At 45.2% G+C, this 24,526-nt stretch overlaps 1 protein-coding gene across 1 annotated transcript in view; it reads right to left on the bottom strand.

The window, feature by feature from the left end:
* The window catches only part of DNAH1 (dynein axonemal heavy chain 1), a 117,633-nt gene extending 105,128 nt beyond the window's left edge, over positions 1–12,505 (bottom strand). Inside the window, exons 1-9 of the mRNA XM_068253183.1 lie at positions 12,404–12,505; positions 11,958–12,038; positions 9,270–9,474; positions 7,058–7,130; positions 5,884–6,058; positions 5,601–5,757; positions 3,272–3,404; positions 3,006–3,161; positions 662–911 (exon numbers count right to left, since the gene is read on the bottom strand). Coding sequence (XP_068109284.1) covers positions 662–911; positions 3,006–3,161; positions 3,272–3,404; positions 5,601–5,757; positions 5,884–6,058; positions 7,058–7,130; positions 9,270–9,467 — 1,142 coding nt within the window. The 5' untranslated portion in view covers positions 9,468–9,474; positions 11,958–12,038; positions 12,404–12,505. The remainder of the gene's footprint in view (positions 1–661; positions 912–3,005; positions 3,162–3,271; positions 3,405–5,600; positions 5,758–5,883; positions 6,059–7,057; positions 7,131–9,269; positions 9,475–11,957; positions 12,039–12,403) is intronic.
* Positions 12,506–24,526: the final 12,021 nt, after the last annotated feature.

Genomic DNA, 24,526 nt, shown 5'->3' with positions numbered 1-24,526 from the left:
GAAAGCCTGAGTGGACGTACTACCCTGAGTTCCACGGCCATGGTATACAGTTTGTGAATCATTGGCTTGAGGTGCAATAAAGTATTTTATTGGGTTCCTGCGGCTGCCTAGAATGTTGTACGGATTTATATCTATGATACGCAAAGAGACAAGTATCATTCCGGTGAGTTTATTCACGAAGGAGGAGAGCTGCCCAGTGTATCTGATCGGTGGTGGCACGTCCCTGTGGAGTGCAGCACGCAGTGTGATGTGTTTTTTAGCAAACAGTACTGGGCACTATGTGCGCTATTTTATTTGTATTTTAGGGTGCTGTCCATATTACATATGTAAGAAGGACTGTTGGAAGCGCAGTTATTCCTGGTATTTGTATATGAGAGTGAGGTGACTCTTTTTTTGACTGTGATTCTCTGATTGACATTCTACTTTGTCTGTGGATCGCAGTTTTTCTCCGTTTTTGGCATATTAGTACTGTGGAATTGGTGAGAAGCTGAGAAGGTCAATGATATTTAATGCAAACTGTAAGCAGCTTGCAAATGGACCTTTCAAATGCACTTCCTGACAACTTTGATTGGTCCATTTCCAGACTGCATATCAATTGCATTAAATTTGCATCCACACCAGACTTTTGAGCTATCTGGATAATAGAGAGCACATGTCATACTCATCATCTTGTCTCAGTCGCGCCGTGCTCAGCAGTCTCTGCTCCATTCTGCTCAGGGCCTCTGCTGAAAATTTCTGTCCATTTCCCGGCATGCAGTCTATATACAGGTTATACATTAATAGTGCCTCTGTCCTTCTCCGCAACTGATCTGCTGCGACAATCCTCAGTGCCAAGACTCGTGGGTTCTCTGCACAAAACAGTAGCCGGATCCGTGGTACCCAGTACTTGCAAGTAGGTGCTGCAGGGGTTCCTGGATGGATAAAATGTTTTGTTTACCATTCAGTACTTCCCTAAATATAGAAAAGTTAAAATTATGCAAATTCTAGTCTTATATGCATATCTGACATATAGTACAAAAACGAACATTTTGGGCTCTGTCATCATGTGCTGAACCTGTAAATATCAATCATGCTTGTTTTTTCAAATTGCCTGTCTAGGGAACTGATATCTCAGGCTGTGGACCAGCTATCCGAACAATTAACCTTGCAAAAGGGGTACTGACCTTAGCGTATTATGTACTCTGAACTTTGAACGGCTGGGCCCATGTGGTTCCGAAATATTCTTCCAATTATGACACCATGTGGAATTATATATACCAGAGTTGAATAAGGGGACATGGAATTTCATGCCCCCATCCCTGGGAATGTGGAGGAAGCTTTCGACATTTAGAGATGTATGAGGATGTGGTGGTCTGGCTATCTTTGTAAACCAAAAAAATTGTAAGTGGAGATATTAAGTGGAGGAACCAGACCCATGGAGTAGAGGTAATGATTTTATGGTCCCTCTTCTCCCAGCAGAAATGTAAATAGCCACTTCCTACAGAGGGTGACTGGTTTGTGACAAAACACTTTTTTGAAAGTCAAGCTGGAACATAAAGGGGTACTCTAAATCAGACCTTTGTGCGCATATTTTCATGTGATGGTGTAGGTGGCTCAGGCAAATCAGTCACACATGCAAAATTACACTTCCCCCCTCCCTTGGCAGTCCTCGGCGATATCAGGGGCCTCCTGTCCTTGATAACCACCTCGGCCAAGTTTCATCTTGCATGTGTTCAAGGCTTTACTCTGTCTGAGTGGATATATTCTGGGGGCCTGATTTTATGGCTAGTGTAATAATAGTGTCCTGTATTTTATGATAGAAATTCCATCAATCCCAGATCTTTGTTCAGAGAAGGGAAGGCATTTGATTACTCCTAAAAACAAAAAAGAAACGCTAACCAGTATATGCTGCTCAAAAAAACTGTCTGCAGTACTGGCGTCACCAAAGTTTTATGCCTTGGTCTAATTTGATGGATCTATGTAGTGGGCTATTTGAATAAGGTATGCTATTCTCTGGGGGTTCTTCCACACTGTCTTCACACAGCAGCAGCACTTTATATTGCATGGCAATTATACTATTTTTATGTCAGACATTCCTGACATAATTCAGGAATCAAGTGTGTATATATATATATATATTTCTTACATCCAAATATTGTGTTAATAAAAGTGCAGTTTTTTTGAGCAGCATATACTGGTTAGCGTTTCTTTTTTGTTTTTTCTTTACCAGTGCTGGTACCTGCATAATATACACACTACACCGTAATTTTATAACCATTATTATTAATTTGATTACTCCTCACTGCAGAAAGTAGGTTAGGTTAAGGGGAACTTTTGATCGAAGTGTCTAAAGCTTCCATCAAAGATGAACCGTAACAATATATAGTACAACTCAGTAAATTATTTAGGATTCCCACTTTTACATTAAATATCCAGCTTTCAGCATCAGAAACACTTCCTGTTGCTATATATTGCTGTATAATTGGTGTGTAGCCCCGCCCTCCCACTGAGGCTTAGCCTAAGCTGTTTAGCTATGCGGAATTCTGGCCCCCGATTCCCCTCAACAAGAGTTCTGGGAGACCAGAGACCTTCTCTCCTGTTTTTCGAACTCTCAGTAAATGAACATTACACAAAGCTGCACCTGACGGGACTAAAGATGTTGCCGTCAGTGATAAATTACAATGGGCAAACACTGACTAAATCATTTATAAAAGAAAATTGTAAAGAAAAAAATAAGCAATTATATTAACTATGTTATTTTGACTCCAGTTCTCTTTAAGGTGGATCTCCAACCCAAAAAAAAGAAAGTAGGTGAGAACAGGAAGACAGCTAGTAAATTACACTACAGTCTTCATTTTACAGACGTCAATGACTTGATAATCTGTCCAATAATTTGCTTCTGTGCTTTGTTATATTCAGTTGTCAACCTGATTGCTAATAGAATTTGATATATTGAATTTTGAGGTTACTTGGTATGACAGGGACACTTTAAAAACTGCTCCTGAGATGCTGCAGTCCTTACTCACCCTGCCCCCCATGTTGCTGAGTGGCCATATTGTCTGTGGTAGTCAGGAGTACGGTGCTTGTAGATTTCTGAACAAGGTAGAGTTTATTCACTTGATCATAGTCCAGAACGCCAACGTTACACCAGCTGTACACAAGTCGGGGATCCTTTGGGTCCTCTAAAGAGCCAAAAAGAAGTTCAAACACACTTCTTCCCTCAAAGAGAGTTTTAGTTTTACAACTGCCAACCAGCTGCAGGAATGTACAGCTGAGACTTAGAACACCTCACCATGTCCTAGAGCATCATCCTCAGGAAGCAGTGCTTGGCCTGGTACAGGTTTACGTATGCTGGAGACATCCTCATATCCCAGATTCAGCCAGTCAGACCAAGTCCGAAGATCAAATTCTTCATCATCAAACACCTTCGAGAACAAAAATGATCTGAACAGGCACATTAAATCAGAATCCACAACATTACTCCAAGCTTGCCCTCAACATGCTTTCCATCACCTGATCCAGGGGCGTAACCACAGTGGAGCAGCGCCTGCAACCCCAGGGGGCCCAGCGCTGTAAGGGGGGCCCAACTACTACTTCACTCCCCCTGATAAAGTAGTCATTCTCCAGATCAGGTGTTTTTGTGGCTGCATTTGTTATGGGTGAGAAAATTATGATGCCCACACTTGTTTTATGACGCTTGGGTGGTCAGGCAGGGGCGTAGCCATAGGGGTTGCAGAGGTAGCGCCCGCATCGGGGCACTTGGGTCAGAGGGGCCCTCTCAAGCACAATATTAGCGCTCTATTGGCCCTGTGTTGGTAATAATCACTTCTATAGATGCTTTAAATAGTAGTAATCACTAACAAACTGTTTCCCATCCCCTACTTCCACCTCTGACACTATTATTGTCCCTTGCAGGTTTTGGTACGCCGTATCAATTGTTATATATAGAGTGCTCGGGGGGCCCCATGTAAAACTTGCACCGGGGCCCACAGCTCCTTAGCTACAACACGTGGTGAGGGTCACCAGGGGCAGACAAAGGAAACGATATGAACATTGGGGGGGCATCAAAGTTTTGCTGGGGGGTCTCATTATTTGTAGATACACCCTGACCTGATCCTAAACAGGTTAGTAAAGGGGAACCAGCAGCTGCCAGTAAAATACTATTCAGTGCATCAGGTATTTACATGTTAGCACAAAGCTGTATAACAAGGTATCCATCCTTCTTTTACAGTTTATGTACACTTTCCAAAAATGTTTCTCCTGTATAAAGTAGCTGTAAGATATCTGAGTATAAAGCAAGGTCCAAATACGTATTTTATGTCTCAAAATTGCTGTTCAAGACCTCCTGTAACGATTCTGTCTAGGAGGGTCTTTTCTTCTCTCCAGCTTAAAAGAATGTATTTTCTCCCTCCCCACTAAAGGTGGCCATACATCTATAGACTTGGTGGCCAATTGACCGTCCGATTCAATAATCATTATCGAATCAGATGAAAATTGGTGCCGCCAAGAGCATGCCCAATTGACAATGCAAGCAATTTCAGGACAAAATTGGTCACATGTATCGATTGGACATGCTGCAAGATACGCTCGCAACAACGTGGGGTGCATTTATGCAGATTGTAGATGGAGCCTGGAGCCAGGGGTGTACACGGAAAGGTAAAGTATACCACACTGGGGGGGGGCAGCGGCGGGCCGGAGAGGTGGCGGATATGGCATCACAAGGCCGATTACTGATTGATTTCAGCATAAAATCGATCAGGAATTGGCCTGTGGTGTATGGACAGCCAACAGATCTCTCTCTAATAAGATTCGATCAGAGAGAGATTTGTCTTTTGGTCTAAGCTGCCCATCATCGCTAGATGTATGACTACCTTAACGTTGCCTTTTTTACTCAACTGTGTTTAGATGGTAATTCTAAAAAAAATTGAGGCGACATCACACTCAGGAGATAACAAAACTAAGAGATGGAGCTCTTCTGACTTTTCATTCTCAGAGTATTCATACATAGATTAAAGTACCCCTGAACTGAGAGTGGGGTTTTCATTCTAAAAGTGTCATGTGCGGTGCTGTGATATACAGTATGTCACAGCACTATCCTCACCGACCAGTGCCTCCAGGGGTCCCTGCTCTGCTTTTCTGAAATGTTTGACTGGAAATAACGTTGATTATGGGTGGGGAGAAAGTGGCAGTTATCCTCCTTGTCATGCGCCTAGTCCGTCCATAGGAATCCCCCTTTGCCACCCAGTCATGCTCTCTTGTGACATAGTTACCACCCCCTCATGGTTGCCTCAGAGTGATAATAAACACCCAGCTCCTACAGCGCACACACTTCGCAGCTCTCCTTTGCACTGTGAGCTGTAACGCATAATATCAGGAGTTTGGAAAACCATGGCTCTCTTCAGAAAGGCTTTAAGTAGTTAACCAGCATATTAAATGGAAAACCATGGCCCTAAGATTAGGACTTGTGAGGCAGAGCTCCAAGTAGATGACATCGCTCAAACCTGGTGGTTCTCTATAACCTTCCCTTTTATTCAGCATAATTTCCATGACATATCAAAAACAAAATCATGGTACACTACAGGCCTATAACCCATTGGGATCTGTCCGACTTGGGCCTTTACCTCCAAGGGTAGGTAAGTGGGAAGAAGTTGTCCTGTGTTCTGCCCCAAACAGGTTAGGTTGCCTGGATCTGTGTGTCGTGGCATTAACAAATTGGAGTCGATGCCCTCGTTGGACAGAAGTTGGGCTATATTCAGATTCATGTATTCTCGTCTCCTCCTAGAATTATACAAACAAATACACAGACAGAAATCTTTAACATTTATATGATTTTATTACCGGCATGTTTTGTTTTACTGTTATTTTCCATTATGTAACAGACGATCACATGACAACAGGTCTCACCTCTCCAGTTCGATCTTACGGGGGCACTGCCCAGGGGCCACATCAAAAGAGATCTGCACTTTCGGCTCATAGCCTCGCTTTGAAAAGTCGGATTTTACAAGCACTTCAGTTGTGGGGCCGGAGAATTGCTGATCCAGGAGTGACTGAAAGTTTGATGGAGTTTCAAAGCTGTTCACTGACAAATATATGACAGTTATTATTATTCACTAGCCGTGCACATGTTGAAAAGGCTGCACACTATAAAGGAAACATAGAGAGAGATAAGTAATTGGTAGTAGACTCCCGCTAGCACGCATGAGGAACAATCTGATCCGGCAACCGATAGATGTACAGTCTGGGATTGGTTTGGTGCAGCTCTGTTATTCACCAATAGTGACAAGAATACTCTGTGTGGACAAGAAAGTGGAAGAGGTGGGGAAGTGCACTCAGGAAACAGTTGTGACAAATGGCCTGGAAAGGTCTCAGCTGATAGGGTGGCTCATACAGGTGAGACCAGCATAAAGGCTTGTGTCCAAATTGCCTGGTGGTTTGCCTGAGAAAGGCCTCCTGAAATGCGTTGTATATTCAATAATAAAGTAACTATTCTTTATAGAATGGTAGACGCCACTTTTACTAACTTGCACACTCATTGTGCAATACTTTATCCTTAACAGCGCTCGCCGTGTGCCCAATCTATTTGCGCTCTGCATGTGCAGCCGAGCGATAGACAGAGGTCATGTCAACCCTACGGTCTGGCACGCCTAAACACACTGCGGCTCCACACCGCCGACCCGCCTGAATGCACACCTGCAGCATGCAGTAATGTCGCTTGGCAATTGGGTTACACAGATCACAAAGGAGCCAGCAGAACCAAAGCACACCATCTGGAAGGGGAACTACTGGACGCCTGCCCATAAGTCAGTTCCCAGGCAATTGGGACACAAGTCTTTATGCTGGTCTCACCTATTGGGTTTGCCAGCCACCATATCAGGTGACACATTTCCAGGAGCCTGTGGACAAGGGGGGGCACTCAGGAAACAATGGTGACAAATGGCCTATTTGTCACCAGTGTTTCCTGAGTGCCCCCCCCCCCCCCCCCCCGTTCACACAGAGAATTACTGTAGAGAGAGAGGCACAGTATGTTGGGCTGTGAGTGTTTCATAAATGGACAAAGGTATGTGCATGGCCTTCATACCTTTAGGAGTGTTCTGGTCTTGGTCGGCCTGTCTCAGGAGGTCCGGCTGGACATTGGGACCAGAGTTGGCATCCTGCAAATATAGGCGAAAGTGTCACTGCTCTGAGATAACCTCACTCTACACCAAGAACAGGAGCTTATTTAAGCATACATTATGGAGAGTGTTCTAGAGAAGGAGGGTTCTCATAAGACAAAATGCCCAGTCAGCATCGTTCCTTAATGTCACCAAAGTGAGCAGTTAGTGACAGCATTCAAACTACTGGCAGGTTTATTGGGCAGAACGGTTGCATTTTAAGCTACAAGGCCTAACCAGGCACCAGGGAACATTGGTAAACATTGTTCCTGTGGCAGCCGACCATAGCTAGGTCATGGAGAACTCTTGGTTAGAGTGCTTTGCATACCATTCACCTGGAACAAAGGGGGGACCCCACATACATTTAAAAATAAAAATTCCCACACTCTAAACATAAAAAAAATTTGGGAAAATAGGAAAAAATGCCAGGGATCTTCATACAGCCGTATTGCGGCTGTATAGCGATCCCTGGCCAAAGCGCTGCGGCTGCGTATGGACCCCCTGGAAACCCCGTCAGGAAATGTATTGCTCTTTCTTTTGATACATGTAAAATTACACTACCGTTCGGTACTAAAAGTGACATTTACCGCATTTAAAAGTATACTTTTTTCCTTCGAAACTTTAAAATCGATTTTCTCAAAAACTATAAGGTCTTTTTGAAAAATTGTTTTTTCCTCTTATTCCCAATGATCTCCTTAACATATCCCGCAAATTTAGGGTTTCTAGAATTTAAGGTGGATTTGCTATTAACCATTAAAGTCGGCTGGTTTTTAAATGTGTATTTTTTTCCTTTGAAACTTTAAAATTGATTTTCTCAAAAACTATAAGGTCGATTTGAATTTTTTTTTCCCTCTTGTAGCCACTGGGGGCCCCTACAAGCTCTGGGGCCCTGGGACAGCTGCCTCCTTTGCCTCTATGGTAGCGCCGGCCCTGGTAACCTGACCGGCTTCTGCTCTGAAGTGCGCAAGGCAGCAGCGGCGGCATCAAAGAGCAGACACAAGCGCTACAGCTGTGTCCTGCTTTGTAGGTTGCCATAGTCATGTTGCCGGTCGGGTTACCATAGAAACGGACAACAATAGGTGTCAGTTTCATTGCCAGCCTAGCAAAAGGGGTCCTTGGCAGCTGGGCAGCATATCATCACACGGCCGTACAGGTACATCCTGCGCGGTACGAAGGAGGCTGCGTCCTGCACTTTACGGCGGCTGCTGTGAGCTCAGTAACTGCACATTAGTGCAGCTACAACATAGAGCAAAATAAATGAGCTGGCCAGAGGGGTGGAAAATAACGGCAGCTCAAGGATCAGTAACAGATGCCTCCCTACTACAGAATGGTTTATGCTGAACTGACGTCGGAAAGGTATAAGTACTGACGTCACTGACTGGCTCTTAATGTTTATTGCAAGTGTAAAATTACATTTTGATAAGACTATATACTGAGCAATAGCATTACTCCAATAAGACATATTTATGTTAAGGGGACTAAAAAAGATGAAATTAGCAATAGTGCCCCTTTAATTAGGGATAGTCATGTAATTTTATGCATTTAAAGTCCTGGGACTAGAGTTATGCCCTTGTAGGCACTGTGTTAACATTTCTGATTTGTGAAGTTTTTTGCCAGAAATAAAGAATGTCATATTTTGCACATTTCACTCTATATTTTCTTATTTAATATATTCATAACTCTTCATGTAGAGCTGTTTACTCTAATTTATATCCTTTAATACATATGTGTGCTGTGATTATTCTTTACATAACTTCCCTATTATCGATCCATGCGCCAATATCTGCATAAGATGGAGGACGAAGCTGTATAGGGGAGGGGCGTGGTTTTGAAAAAATGGGGTGTGGTTAAATGTGTGGCAGAGGTGTGTCTTAGTGTCCCTTTTTCCAGTCTCCAATAGTTGGGAGGTATGCACTGGCAGCCAGCGGACAGTTTTTAAGCAGAAGTCATCACTGACACACTCCACATTTCTCTCACAATGGATTGAATTGCCAATGCGTAACACTTTATCTTTTTGTGTGTTTGTGTATGTGTGTGTAAGCAGAACGATAGCTACACGAATGCTCTGCATATTAGAACATCGTCACGAGAACAGGCCAGGGGGTCAGATACACGTCATTATAATTGTTGGGGACTCACTTTGATCAGTGCTGACGCACTGTAGGTTAGGATGTCAGAATAGAAGCCACGCTGCCTTATTACTGGATATTTTCTCAAGCTAGAACCCTCTCTCGTGGCGAATGGCTCTGGTGTGAGAGGTGTCAGACGAGGCGACCTTTTGGGATGGATGTGGGTGGAGGATCTCCCAGGAGAGCGTAACTTATTTCTGTGTTCCATTGCGACTCTGCACAGAAAAAAGGCACAAAGTGAGATGGTCAGGAAAGGTAGACACAGTGGACTTTCTAAAGCCTTATGGTGGCATTTGATATAACATTTAACCTATATGAGGAGATCATTTCACTTTTTCACTTCAGATTGGCTTTAAAGTACACCTGAAATGAGAAAACTCACTTTAGGTGTAATACTTACCTTAGTAGAGAGAAGTAGAGAGAAGTTCCTCTATCCGGCAAATCATTCCAGCACTGTCCTCCAGTGTTGCTATTCGACTGCTCAGTCGGATAGATCTTTGAAACTACTCACATCCTCGAGAAGTTCAGAGGATGAGCGCATCCTTACTGCACATGCACGAGTCTGGTCTATGCATGCGTAATGAGGATGAACTCATCCTCAGAACTACTTGGGGATACAAGTAGTTCCAAAAAGCTATTCGATAGAATATCTACACCGGAGGACAACCCTAGTGACGGGCCAAACGGAGCAGCGGGAAGGCTTTATATGCTATTCAGAAGAACACTTCCCCTCCTAACGCAAGTATCAAACCTGAAGTGGGTTTTCTCACGTCAGGTTTGCTTGAAGGTCAGTATTAGAAAGCCTACGTTTTCTTGAGGCTTTCTTCACTGCATTATAGCACTATAATATACACTTATGTGGACAGGAGATGAGTTGCCATTCATGAAATGAATGCTACGCACACACATCATACTGCTAGCAACACTAGTGGTAAAAACTCACACATGTAAACCAGCCCTAACAGGGGCTCTCGTACAGTGCAGCTAGCTGGGAGTTTCTGGAAAGTCTCATGGTAACGGTTAGATTGGACTCTGTGTTTCGAAGAGTTTACAGAAGTCACAGATGCTATCTTCACACCTTCCCCTGGATAATGGGCAGCTAGAAGGGGAGGGGAGAAGATGGCAGCTCCTATAGCTTTTAGAAACCAGGAAAAAAAAGTAATGCTTGGTTCCCTTTCACCACAGTCTTTACCCCCCCCCCCCCCCAGTGACCAGGATATTTTTTACAATTAAGGTCACTGCAGTTTTAAGGGTTCGCTACAGGGCTGCACATCTCAGCACACAAGTGATTACCCCCCCCCCTTTTCTGCCCACTAACAGAGCTTTCTGTTTGTAAGCTGTGATCGCTCCCAGGATGTTCATTTATTTATTTTTTATAAATATTATTTTTTTTTTTACAATAAATTTTTTTTTTATTATTTTCTATCCCCCTGTCCCTTCCTCCTTCCCGCCAGCCAATTACAGGGATCGGCTGTCATAGGCTTCAGCCTATGACAGAGGATCGCTTCTCTGCTTCCAGAGGGGACAGCTGTGTCACACGGCTGTCCCCAGTACAGCACTGCCATAGTTCAAAGCTCGGTACTATGTAAATAGACGATCGCCACTGATGACTGATGACGGAGTGGAGCTCACTCCCATGCAGAGCTCCATCATTCAAGCGAAGATGTGCGATCTTCTGCAAAACCCCGCCCCTGTTCTTCACACCAATTGGTCCTGGGGCTGTCGCCGCATTCATGCCAATCGGCGTGGAGCAGTCGGCAAGGGGTCAAACTCAGCAGGATGAAAAGTTGACATCATGCTGGGGCTTCCATTCAAATTCCTGTATACTTTTGGTGGCAGGACACCACTTTATAGCAGCTGCCTAGCATCTCGCACTGATACATGGGAGTGAGCATGGTACTTGGGGTGGATATTAGAGAAGTTGAATTGGGGCAAAGATATATTTGGCTCCAGGACCAGTTCTGCCTGACAGTGCGGGACACATGGCCCCAAAGATTTACACCCTTGGAGGTCAGTGTATGTGAAGGGTTGGTGGCAGTGTATTGGGTTGAGAAAGGGTATAGTTAAAAAAAAATCATGGAATCTGGCTTTAATTACTAGAACAGTTATCGTAATTAACCATTAGCTTCTGAATATGATTACTCTCTGCAAAGTTAAGGCCAAGCTAAATGATGGAATATTGATTCAAAAGATCTGCTAGAATACATGTGAACTGAGAGGGATATGGAGGCTGCCATATTTATTTCATTTTAAACAATACCAGTTGCCTGGCAGCCCTGCTGATCTATTTGGCTGCCACAGTGCAGTAGTGCCTGAATCACACACACAACTGAAACAAGCATGTGGCTAATCCAGTCAGGCTTCGGTCAGAAACATCTGATCTGCATGCTTGTTTAGGGTCTATATCTTAAAGTATTAGATGCACATGATCAGCAGGACAGCCAGGCAATCTGCATTGTTTAAAAGGTAATAAATAGGAAATAAATATGGCAGCCTCTGTATCCCTCCAACTTCAGGTGTGCTTTAAGTTAAAAGATCACATGCCTCCTAATAATAAACTATGTATTTTGGTTTTTTTTAATGGCTGTAGGGAAGTTGCCAAGTAATAAACTCATCGCTTGTTTGAGCCCCTATCTCCTGGTGAACTACAAGTGCCACCGGGCCTATATCTCACCAATCCCATGCCAGAAAGCATTACCAGCTATTAGCTTCCTCTCAAGGACAACTTCATGACCTCCTTAGAATTCCAGCGATGAGGCTTCAGTGGGATGCACAGAACCTGTGGAGAGACAGGATTACACACATAAGAAAATGTTTGGAAAAAAAATAATAGCCACAAAACTATGCAAATTTGAGTAAATGTTGAAAGTTATTTACACACAGCAGAGAGCTGAAAATCCTATGAAGAAGCACTGATACAAACTGAACAGGCACAGCTATAAGGGACGATGGCTAGAACTTCCAGCATGCCTTGCTGTGGCTCCTAGGGAACATATATCCCAACATATCTTGAGACCTGTAATTCCCTCCCCCCAACACACGCATAGCAGTATGGGGCGGTGGGGGTGCACATAATCCGATCATTATTAATACCCCTAGATTATTATATACAATATAACATTGCACGCACACAAGTCACATTACCTAATCGCGCCGCTGTCCTCTCCGTTGCCAGGCAACCAGACGCTGAACGTTGTCAGGACGAGAAAGTACTCGGCAACTCAGCCACACCTCCTGCAATCACTACTTCTCAATATGAGGCTCCCTCTGCTGGTCGCCGAAGCGAAGCGCGTTCGGGAACGACTTGTACAGCAATGAAGATAGAAAAGACTGCTGCTGCAGATGCTGAAACCTTGCATGCTGTACCTTCTGTTCTATACCTTCTATTTCGATTTAGATGGGCAAGGAGAGAAAAGTTATTACGTGGTACAGCGTTTCTCACCATTTTCAAATGCAGCCTGTACCTTTTTATGAGAGATGGGGTTTGTCAAGGAAAGCAGAAAATTTGGCCACCTAGTAGCAATGAAAATTTTGGCATCAACATAGGGTGCCAAAAGGAAGAGAAATTTGTGTGCCTGATCGGGTGCAGATGCCCAAATTTCCCTTCCTTAACAAGAAATTTAATGGAACCCTATGGGACACATTTCTAATTTTGCTGGAGGTTTAGGCATCAGGAAGGGGGGTTGTGCAGGGGAAGTCGGTTATGGTGGCCATACATGGTACAATTGTTTTCATCCAATCTTACCATTTCTATGTAATATAAGGTAACTGCCTAAATTATCCTTTTAATATATTCACTTAATTTACCCTTATACTACATAGAAATGGTAAGATTGGATGAAAAAATTGTACCATGTATGGCCACCATTAGGGTTAGGCATCAGGTATGGTATTTGGGGGGGGGGGGGGTAAGTTGGTTAGGCATTAGGGTTTGTGTGCAAGTGGGATGGTTAGGCGTCAGGAATGATGCTTGTGTGGGGGATGGTAAGGCATTAGGAAGGGTGTTTGTGCGGGGACGGGGGCGATTAGTTAGGCATCAGAAAGGGTGTTTGTGCAGGGGGGGTTAGGGTTAGGCATCAGGAAGGGTGTTTGTGCAGGGGGGGTTAGGGTTAGGCATCAGGAAGGGTGTTTGTGCAGGGGGGGGGATGGTTAAGGTTAGGCGTCAGGAAGGGTGCTTGTGCGGGGGATGGCTAGGTGTCAGGAAGGGTGTTTATGCAGGGAGGAGCAGTTAGAGTTAGGCGTCAGGGAGGGTGGGTGTGTGTGGGGCGGTTAGGGTTAGGCATCAGGAAGGGCGTTTGTGTGTGTGTTGCATGGTTGGAGTTAGGCATCAGGGGTGTGTGCTCTGTGTGAGAATAGGCTTAAGTTTAGCTATAGTAAAATATCAGTATTTAATACCAATATTTTTCTATAGTTTTTACACTTTAATAGTAAAATATCGGTATTAAAGTGTACCCGAGACGGGGCCCCTAAAAAAAAATGTATACATACCTGGGGCTTCATCTAGCCTGATCGGTCCACAGTCGCCTTCTCCTTAGCCCCGAAAAATCCTCCAGTTGACGCATGTGTAGTCAGGCCATGTGTGCTCCCATTGCCAGGAGCACACATGGCACAGAACGCTCTAGGCGACGTGAATGTGGCAGGAGTGTTTTAGTAGCAGTTTGACAGTTTTGGTAGTCAGGTATAGCTGCTCCAAAATAGGTAACCCAGGAATAGGTGCCCTAGTTATAGGTAGCCAGGAATAGGTGCCTTAGTATAGGTAGCCAGGAATAGGTGCCTTAGTATAGGTAGCCAGGAATAGGTGCCCCAGTATAGATAGCCAGGAATAGGTACCTCGGTACAGATAGCCAAAAGTAGGTGCCTCAGTATAGATAGCCAGGCCCAGGAGTAAGTGCCTCAGTATAAATAGCTAGGAATAGGTGCCTCAGTATAGATAGCCAGGGATAGGTGCCTCAGTATAGATAGCCAGGGATAGGTGCCTCGGTATAGATAGCCAGGGATAGGTGCCTCAGTATAGATAGCCAGGGATAGGTGCCTCGGTATAGATAGCCAGGTATAGGTGCCTCGGTATAGATAGCCAGGAATAGGTGCCTCGGTATAGATAGCCAGGATTAGATGCCTCAGTATAAATAATCAGGAATGGGTTCCTCAGTATAGATAGTTAGGAATAGGTGCCTTGGTATAGATAGCCAGGAATAGGTGCCTCAGTATAGAAAGCCAGGATTAGATTCCTCAGTATAAATAGTCAGGAATGGGTGCCTCAGTATAGATAGTCAGGCGGAGGGGGGATGCAGCGGCATGCACCAGTAGCGGCAGAGGGAACATCTAATACTCACTTTGCCGCGATCCACGCGCTGCAGCTACTTACTTCTTCCTGTTCTTGGGTTCCATCTAACAGTAAGAGCACCCCATAGAAGGCGCCGTTACAGTGAGCTGGAACGCAGGACAGGAAGTCGTTTGTAGATGCAGTGCGTGGGTTGTGGCAAAGTGAGTATTTGATGTTCCCTCTCCTGCTGCTGGTGCATGCCGCTGCATCCCCCCATGCAGCACATGGGAAGGACAGGTGGGCCCCTCAGGGGTCCCTGGCCCGGCCGCACAGGTGACTGCTGCAACTGTGGCCCCTACGTTCCTGCATCCAGTAAAGTTATATAAAAATGAAATGAAGTGATTCATGGAATATGGTCATTGTTCACCCAGCCCCTAGCGGTCAGAGTGTGCAGGGTGGTTGTCAAGTTGTTATGGTTGTTGCAGAAGTACATACACTATAACATCTCATACATGGTAGTTTGGGGCTAACTTGTTCTTCATGGGTCTTCATTTGAGCTTGCATTCATTATTTGGTTACCAAATGGGTGGGGGGGGGGGGGTGAGGTGAAGGATCACCTTAGGAAAAAGCACAGGGAAAAAGGAAGCCCGATAGCGCAACATGTCACCATTTTCTGAAATTAATGGGTCAACAACAAGAAATATACTCACGAAGGTAGGTTGCAATAAGGGGCAAAAACCACTCGAAGAAGGTGAAGAGCAGGGATGAGCGACGGATTAAAAACAGATTAAATCCGAATGGGTTTCATTCCGATTTCCTCGACCCAATTATTGCACCTGAGCGGGTGTGTGCGGGGGTTGATGGAGGAAGTGTTTGTAGTCATGTGACGCTGCTTGGAACCCAGCGTGGGAGGCGCCGTGGGACGGGTTAAAGAAGATGCCTGCTGGGTAAGTTTAAACACCCCCCCCCCCCCCCCGCACACACCTGCTCAGGTGCAATAATTAGAAGGGTGAAATCCAAATGAAACCCATTAGGATTTCATCCGTTTTTAATCCGTCGCTCATCCCTGGTGGAGAGAATCAGCCGTCTTCACTCAGGCAATCCAGTGTTGGCTGGATGGGATTTGGTTGCACTATTTAAAAAATTGTAGATTAGATCTGCGGGAGGTTGAGCCACCACAAATGAGGGTGAGGATAAACTTAACTGTATATTACAGTCTGTGATGGTAATATAAATAGTATATAAACAGTCTGGTATATATTATCAACATCTGCTGTAATAAAAATGTACACTAATAAATCTAATGAATAAAGTGCATAGTTGCTAAAAAGAGTATGGTGGAATCACTATAGGACAAAATGAAATCTAATAAAAACTGGAGATCACTATCCCTACCAACACAGACAATAATACCCCTAAATTGTGCACACTATTTGGCACAGGTTCTCTGCCAAATAGCTTTGACTTCACCATCAGTTCCACATCAGCACTCAAGGCTCAGCGTATTAAAGTCACTAACAGGCACCACAATCATAACACCTCTACCAACTCCACTCCAGACCTTAATAATCACACACCCACAAACGCCAATTTCAATTCTACTCCAAATGAACCGCCTATAACACTGCCCATGGCTCCACTTGATACCAATACTACAGAACCCCAAACTATCCCTCCTTTTCCGTCCAACACCACGTCCAATTCACCCATTGCAGCCTCCCAGATCAGTGTCTGTAATATAGACCCTGAGACACCAAACTATTCGATACATCCTACCTCACAATCTCCCACTACACAGAGCCTTACGTCACCAAATAATAAGAATTCAAAAAGTCCCAGCTCACACCAGACCTCCATAAAAACTTTAATTCAGCCAATCCACAGTGTCCCAAAAACTAATTATGACTCAGTCAATAGCACCCTCTCTTCCTCTTAAAACTCACAGTCCGAACAAGGAGAGCGCTGATCAGAAATGCAGTCAAGAGGCCCATGGTGACCCTGGACGAGCTGCAGAGATCTACAGCTCAGGTGGGAGACTCTGTCCATAGGACAACTATTAGTCATGCACTGTACAAAGTTGGCCTTTATGGAAGAGTGGCAAGAAGAAGGCATTGTTAACAGAAAGCATAAGAAGTCTCGTTTGCAGTTTGCCACAAGCCATGTGGGGGACACAGCAACCATGTGGAAGAAGGTTCTCTGGTCAGATGAGACCAAAATGGCTAAAATGCAAAACGCTATGTGTGGCGGAAAACTAACACTGCACATCACTCTGAACATACCATCCCCACTGTCAAATATGGTGGTGGCAGCATCATGCTCGGGGCGTGCTTCTCTTCAGCAGGGACAGGGAAGCTGGTCAGAGTTGATGGGAAGATGGATGGAGCCAAATACCGGGCAAATTTGGAAGAAAACCTCTTGGAGACTGCAAAAGACTTGAGACTGGGGCGGAGGTTCACCTTCCAGCAGGACAAGGACCCTAAACATAAAGCCAGGACAACAATGGAATGGTTTAAAACAAAACATATCTATGTGTTAGAATGGCCCAGTCAAAGTCCAGATCTAAATCCAATCGAGAATCTGTGGCAAGATCTGAAAACTGCTGTTCACAAATGCTGTCCATCTAATCTGACTGAGCTGGAGCTGTTTTGCAAATAAGAATGGGCAAGGATTTCAGTCTGTAGATGTGCAAAGCTGGTAGAGACATACCCTAAAAGACTGGCAGCTGTAATTGCAGCAAAAGGTGGTTCTACAAAGTATTGACTCAGGGGGCCGAATAATTACGCACACCCGACTTTGCAGTTATTTATTTGTAAAAAATGTTTGGAATGATGTATGATTTTCGATCCACCTCCCACATGTACACCACTTTGTATTGGTCTTTCACGTGAAATTCCAATAAAATTAATGCATGTTTGTGGCATTAATGTGACAAAATGTGGAAAACTTCAAGGGGGCGAATACTTTTGCAACCCACTATATATATATATATATATATATATATATATATATATATATATATATATATATATATATATATATATATATATATATATATATATATATATATATATATAAGATGCATGCACCTTGATCTGTCTAAAGCATGGAGATGAATGCTACCATTCAACTCAATGCGGGGCATGGTTGATCCTGCCAGAAAACGGCCAGGACGGATGGCGGCAGCCATCCTTTTTTAAACATTTCACCCGATCACCACTATCATATCTCAAGCAATCTGAAAAGAGCAGCTTTTTAGGCAGAAGTAATGGCACTTTCAGGGCAAATCAGGCTGATCACTTCACTACATTTATAAATATGTTGATAGTAATGAATTCATGCATTTCTAGGTTAGTGATTGAATAAGCTTTTTATTTCTAGTTCTTCATAAAGTAGACATTGTTGAAAAAAGTATAATGAAGTTAACAGGTAAACTTTAAAAATAATTTTCTCAATTGATTTAGAAACAAACATTATTTACATGATTCACAAAATAATAAAGTGTTTTAACCCCTCGCCAGGGACAGTAGGCATAGTCATGCAAAACATTTCCTTGAAAGGGAACCAGAGACAATCTAAAGAAAAGCTTTTATACATACCTGGGGCTTCCTCCAGCCCCATGTGCTCTGATCGATCCCACGTCGCCGTCCTCCGCTGCCTGCATGTACGAGAACCGGGTCCCGTCACTGACGTCATCGGAGCCAGCTACGCAGGAGAAGTGTGCCCTCTACGTGTCTCTCCATACACTGCTGCAGAGATACGCAAAGAGCGCACTTCTCCTACGCTAGACTGGGTCCGTCTGAGGGCAGAGCGGGGAGCCGGTTCTCGTAGTTGCAGGCAGCGGTGGACGGCGGCGTGGGAGTGATCCGTGCATATGGGGCTGGAGGAAGCCCAAGTTATGTATAAAAGCTTTTATTTAGATCATCTCTGGTTCTCTTTAAGTGACATGATGAGACAGACATGTGTATGTACAATGGCGAGCAAACAAATACCTACAGTTGCTTGCAAAATTATTCGGCCCCCTTGAAGTTTTCCACATTTTGTCACACTACTGCCACAAACATGAATCAATTTTATTGGAATTCCACGTAAAAGGCCAATACAAAGTGGTGTACACGTGAGAAGTGGAACAAAAATCATACATGATTCCAAACATTTTTTAGAAATAAATAGTTGCAAAGTGGGGTGTGCGTAATTATTCAGCCCCCTTTGGTCTGAGTGCAGTCAGTTGCCAGTAGACATTGCCTGATGAGCGCTAATGACTAAATAGAGTGCACCTGTGTGTAATCTGATGTCAGTACAAATACAGCTGCTCTGTGACGGCCTCAGAGGTTGTCTAAGAGAATATTGGGAGCAACAACACCATGAAGTCCAAAGAACACACCAGACAGGTCAGGGATAAAGTTATTGAGAAATTTAAGATTTAGGCTACAAAAAGATTTCCAAAGCCTTGAACATCCCACGGAGCACTGTTCATTCAGAAATGGAAGGAGTATGGCACAACTGTAAACCCTACCAAGACAAGGCCGTCCACTTAAACTCACAGGCCGAACAAGGAGAACGCTGATCAGAAATGTAGTCAAGAGGCCCATGGTGACTCTGGAGGAGCTGCAGAGATCTACAGTTCAGGTGGGGAAATTTGTCTATAGGACAACTATTAGTCGTGCACTGCGCAAAGTTGGCCTTTATGGAAGAGTGGCAAGAAGAAAGGCATTGTTAATATAAAAGCATAAGAAGTCCCGTTTGCAGTTTGCCACAAGCCATGTGGGGGACACAGCAAGCATGTGGAAGAAGGTGCTCTGGTCAGATGAGACCAAAATGGAACTTTTTGGCCAAAATGCAAAACACTATGTGTGGCGGAAAACTAACACTGCACTTCACTCTGAACACATCATCCCCACTGTCAAATATGGTGTTGGCAGCATCATTCTCTGGGGGTGCTTCTCTTCAGCAGGGACAGGGAAACTGGTCAGAGTTGATGGGAAGATGGATGGAACCAAATACAGGGCAATCTTGGAAGAAAACCTCTTGGAGTCTGCCAAAGACTTGAGACTGGGGCGGAGGCAGGGGCGTCGCTAGCCCTATTTTGGGGTGGCACGTGCCCCCAATCTGTCCTGGGGTGCCACGGATCTCAGCGGCTCCCTCCAGCCGCCGCGTCACTCAGACCTCAGGATCAGGCGGCGAGCCGGCGACCAATCGTGCGGGCGCTAGGACCCAGCGCCCGCACTGATATGCGGAAGTGACATCACTTCCGCAGATAGAGCGGGTGCGTCCGGCGCCCGCTCGTACTACTGGTCGGGTCGCCGCTGATCCTGAGGTCTGACTACACTGCCAGGTGAGGGGGGAGCGGCGGCGGCTAGAGGGGGGGCCTCCCTGTCACTCACTCACTACCTAAAGGGGCTCCCTGTCACTCACTCACTACCTAAAGGGACTCCCTGTCACTCACTCACTACCTAAAGGGGCTCCCTGTTACTCACTCACTACCTAAAGGGACTACCTGTCACTCACTCACTACCTAAAGGGGCTCCCTGTCACTCACTCACTACCTAAAGGGGCTCCCAGTCACTCACTACCTAAAGGGGCTCCCTGTCACTCACTCACTGCCTAAAGGGGCTCCCTGTCACTCACTCACTGCCTAAAGGGGCTGCCTGTCACTCACTCACTGCCTAAAGGGGCTCCCCGTCACTCACTTACTGCCTAAAGGGGCTCCCTGGCACTCACTCACTACCTAAAGGGGCTCCCTGTCACTCACTGCCTAAAGGGGCTCCCTGGCACTCACTCACTACCTAAAGGGGCTCCCTGGCACTCACTCACTACCTAAAGGGGCTCCATGGCACTCACTCACTACCTAAAGGGGCTCCATGGCACTCACTCACTACCTAAAGGACCTCCCTGGCACTCACTGCCTGAAGGGGCTCCCTGGCACTCACTCACTGCCTGAAGGGGCTCCCTGGCACTCACTCACTACCTAAAGGGCCTCCCTGGCACTCACTCACTACCTAAAGGGGCTCCCTGGCACTCACTCACTGCCTAAAGGGGCTCCATGGCACTCACTCGCTGCCTAAAGGGGCTCCCTGGCACTCACTCGCTGCCTAAAGGGGCTCCCTGGCACTCACTCACTACCTAAAGGGGCTCCCTGTCACTCACTATCGGGGTCCCTGTCACTCACTACCTAACTGGAGGCGCCTGTCACTCACTAGCTAACCTGGGGGTCCCTGTCACTCACTACCTAACTTGGGGGGCTACCATATTAAGGGGGCATTCTGCCTATTTAAGTGAAATGCTGTCTATTTATGTGCCTCATGACTGCTGAATTTGTCTTGTTGGGAGCCTTATGATTTGTTAGGGGCCTCAAGATTGCTGAATTTGTCTTGTTGGGGGCCTCATGATTTGTTGGGGGCCTCATGATTGCTGAATTTGTCTTGTTGGGGGCCTCATGATTTGTTGGAGGCCTCATGATTGCTGAATTTGTCTTGTTGGGGGCCTCATGATTTGTTGGGGGCCTCATGATTGCTGAATTTGTCTTGTTGGGGGGTCACATGATTGCTAACTGTGAGACTATGGGAAAAGCTGAATCCTTATCATATGAGACAATAGCATTAAACCTACTTTTTTAGCTTTTTAAAACAGAACATGAAACTGGGAGGTTCTAAAAAAAATTGAATAAATTTTTCAGGAGTAGGATGGATGAAATTGTTTATCTTCACAGTTTATTTTCAACTTGGATTTTCCATAATGTTCATGTATGAGTTAAAACATTTGTACAGTATTTAGTTTAAATTGCTGTTGCCACTTTGCGATAGATAAATGACTTTTGGGTTGCAGTTTGGGCACTCGGCCTCCAAAAGGTTCGCCACCACTGTCATAATCTAATGTCCCACCATTGCTAGGTTCATGTAAATTTGTCTCCACCCGTTACCACACCTATATTCTGGTCCATGGCCCACCCATTTTTCGGTGTGGTGCGATAAGCACGCCGCACAACGTGATCCTCATATTTTTCGCACGCTAGCTGCAGTGTGCTGAATTCTGCTGCCTACAGTATGTACAGTATACGCTGTTCTCTAGTGCCTGCACTGTGTGCTGATTTACCTCTAGTGTGTACAGTGTAAGGTGTTACTCTGTGCCTTTACTGATTGTAAACCAGCTGTATTGTATGCTGATCCGTGCTACTTTCAGTATGTACAGTATTAGCTGTAAAGCCTGGTACACATATACAATTTTGATTAGCCAATTTTAGCTCTGTTCATAAAATTCATTGTCTGTTGGCCCACTGCACGGGGGTGGTAAAATTGGGGGTCAGTGATTGACCAATCAAAATTGTATGTGCGTATACATCTTTGATCTATGCCTATACTGATTGTAAATTACCTAAGGACAGGGGGCTCCATCCAATATTTCGATGGGCAGGCCCGTTATCGGTAGCTTACACTGCTGCTAAGTTCATGTACATTTGGCCCCACCCCTGGCCACGCCCATTCACCTCATGGCCACGCCCACCTCCCCACCTGGTGCCCCCGATCTCCAAGGACCCTAGAATTGCCCCTGGGCGGAGGGCCACCTTCCAGCAGCACGACGACGATTAAAACAAAACATATTCATGTGTTAGAATGGCCCAGTCAAAGCTCAGATCTAAATCCAATCGAGAATCTGCGGCAATATCTGAAAACTGCTGTTCACAAATGCTGTCCATCTAATCTGACTGAGCTGGAGCTGTTTTGCAAAGAAGAATAGGCAAGGATTTCAGTCTCTAGATGTGCAAAGCAGGTAGAGACTTACCCTAAAAGACTGGCAGCTGTAATTGCAGCAAAAAAGGTGGTTCTACAAAGTATTGACTCAGGGGCTGAATTACACACACCCCACTTTGCAGCTATTTATTTGTAAAAAATGTTTGGAATCATGTATGATTTTCGCAGGGCTGTGGAGTCGGTCCAAAAATCCACCGACTCCTCAGTTTAGGATTCCACCGACTCCTCGATTCCGACTCCTCTAATTTGCATATTACAATTTTGTTGATTAAAAGTATGTAACGTGAAATTCGTTTCTTAACTGCCAACGCTTAGGAATTTTACAAGACAACTGAAGTGAGAAGAATATGTAGACTACTATATTTGTTCCCTGTAGACTAAAACTAGTCCTTGGTAAGAGTACTTGTAAAAGGTACAAACCGGAACAAAGAACATCTATCAGGCCCTAGGCAATGTAACTGTGGGTACATGTAAGAGTGATGTGCAGGTACTCTGCAGGGGAATGAGGGGATTCTTCCTCTATTACACATTCTTCATGCACGGTCTGAACATGGATCAGGCCCAAGGCCAGTGATGGCTAACCTTGGCACTCCAGCTGTGTGGAACTACAAGTTCCATGAGGCATTGCAATACTCTGACAGCTCTAAGCATTACTCGGGGAGGCAGAGGCATGATGGGATTTATAGTTTTGTCACAGCTGGAGTGCCAAGGTTAGTCATCACTGCCCTAGGCAATGTAACTATGGGTACATGTAAGAGTGATGTGCAGGTACTCTGCAGGGGAATGAGGAGATTCTTCCTCTATTACACATTCGTCATGCACAATCTGAACATGGATCAGGCCCTAGGCAATGTAACTGTGGGTATGGGGCTGCACGATTTTAGGTAAAAATTGAAATTGCGATTTTTCTCTTAAAAATTGCGATTTCGATTTTTTCACGATTTTTTCTCAAATCGAGCTTTGCCACTAAATTCACTATGCCCCCAGTATAGTTTAGCCAGATATTGCGGGTGGACGATTGCTTTAAGAGAAACTCCGACCAAGAATTGAACTTTATCCCAATCAGTAGCTGATACCCCCATCACAAATGGATCATCAGGGGACTCTATATGGCTGATATTGTGGTGAAACCCCTCCCACAAGAACACGAAAAGTACGTACTCTTGGCAGTTTCCTGTCTGTGAACCTTGCTGCATTGTGGGAAATAGCTGTTACAGCTGTTTCTAACTGCCAAAAAACATGCAGCAGCTACACCACCTATCAGCAGTGTTCACTGAATCACTGGAGTTCCTTTTTAAGAGCCGGGCAGTGGGGAGCGGTTCGTGTGATGGCAGCGGGGGGCGGTTCACGTGAAGACGATATAGTTATCGTCACTATCTGCAGTTTTCTGAGTGCCCACCCGCTGCCTGCACGCTTGTCTGTCCCGCCTACCGCTGTGCGCCGATTGGCCAGAGCCAGCAGAAGCAGTGAATATGTATTATTGTTAATGAGCGGCAGGGGGGGGGGCGGGTCCACTCGAGTGAGCGGCACACACAGCTTTACCAATCGCTGGATAGCAATGGAATGACGGCAGCGGTAGGCGGAGCTGTACAGAACGTACAGCTCCGCCTACCGCTGCCGTCATTCTATCGCTATCCAGCGATTGGTAAAGCTGTGTGCCGCTCGCTCGAGTGGACCTGCCGCCCCCGCTCATTAACCATAATACATATTCACTGCTTCTGGCGGCTCTGGCCAATCGGCGCACAGCGGAAGGCGGGCCAGACAAGCGTGCAGGCAGCGGGCGGGCACTCAGAAAAACCGAGGATACTGACCATCACCAGATCGTCTCGACACGAACCGCGGTTTCGGTTTTGAACCGAAAAACCATGCAGCCCTATGTGGGTACATGTAAGAGTGATGTGCAGGTACTCTGCAGGAGAATTAGGAGATTCTTCCTCTATTAGACATTCTTCATGCACAATCTGAACATGGATCAGGCCCTAGGCAATGTAACTGTGGGTACATGTAAGAGTGATGTACAGGTACTCTGCAGGGGAATAAGGAGATTCTTCCTCTATTACACATTCTTCATGTACAATCTGAACCAGGTTTATGGGTGATAGACAACACCTCTGTGTTCAATGTGCACAACATTCTGAGTGGATTCCCTGCAGCTCTGTGGAGAGTGCATATGTAGAGTATAGTACTACTGTGTAACAAAGTAAACCTGAGACAGATGAAATTAAAGTTTTGTACATACCTGGTACTTCCTCCAGCCCC

This window comes from Hyperolius riggenbachi, chromosome 9 (assembly GCF_040937935.1).
Source record: "Hyperolius riggenbachi isolate aHypRig1 chromosome 9, aHypRig1.pri, whole genome shotgun sequence".
In the NCBI taxonomy this organism is placed as follows: Eukaryota; Metazoa; Chordata; class Amphibia; order Anura; family Hyperoliidae; genus Hyperolius; species Hyperolius riggenbachi.
This window is presented reverse-complemented; position numbering and strand designations above follow the sequence as displayed.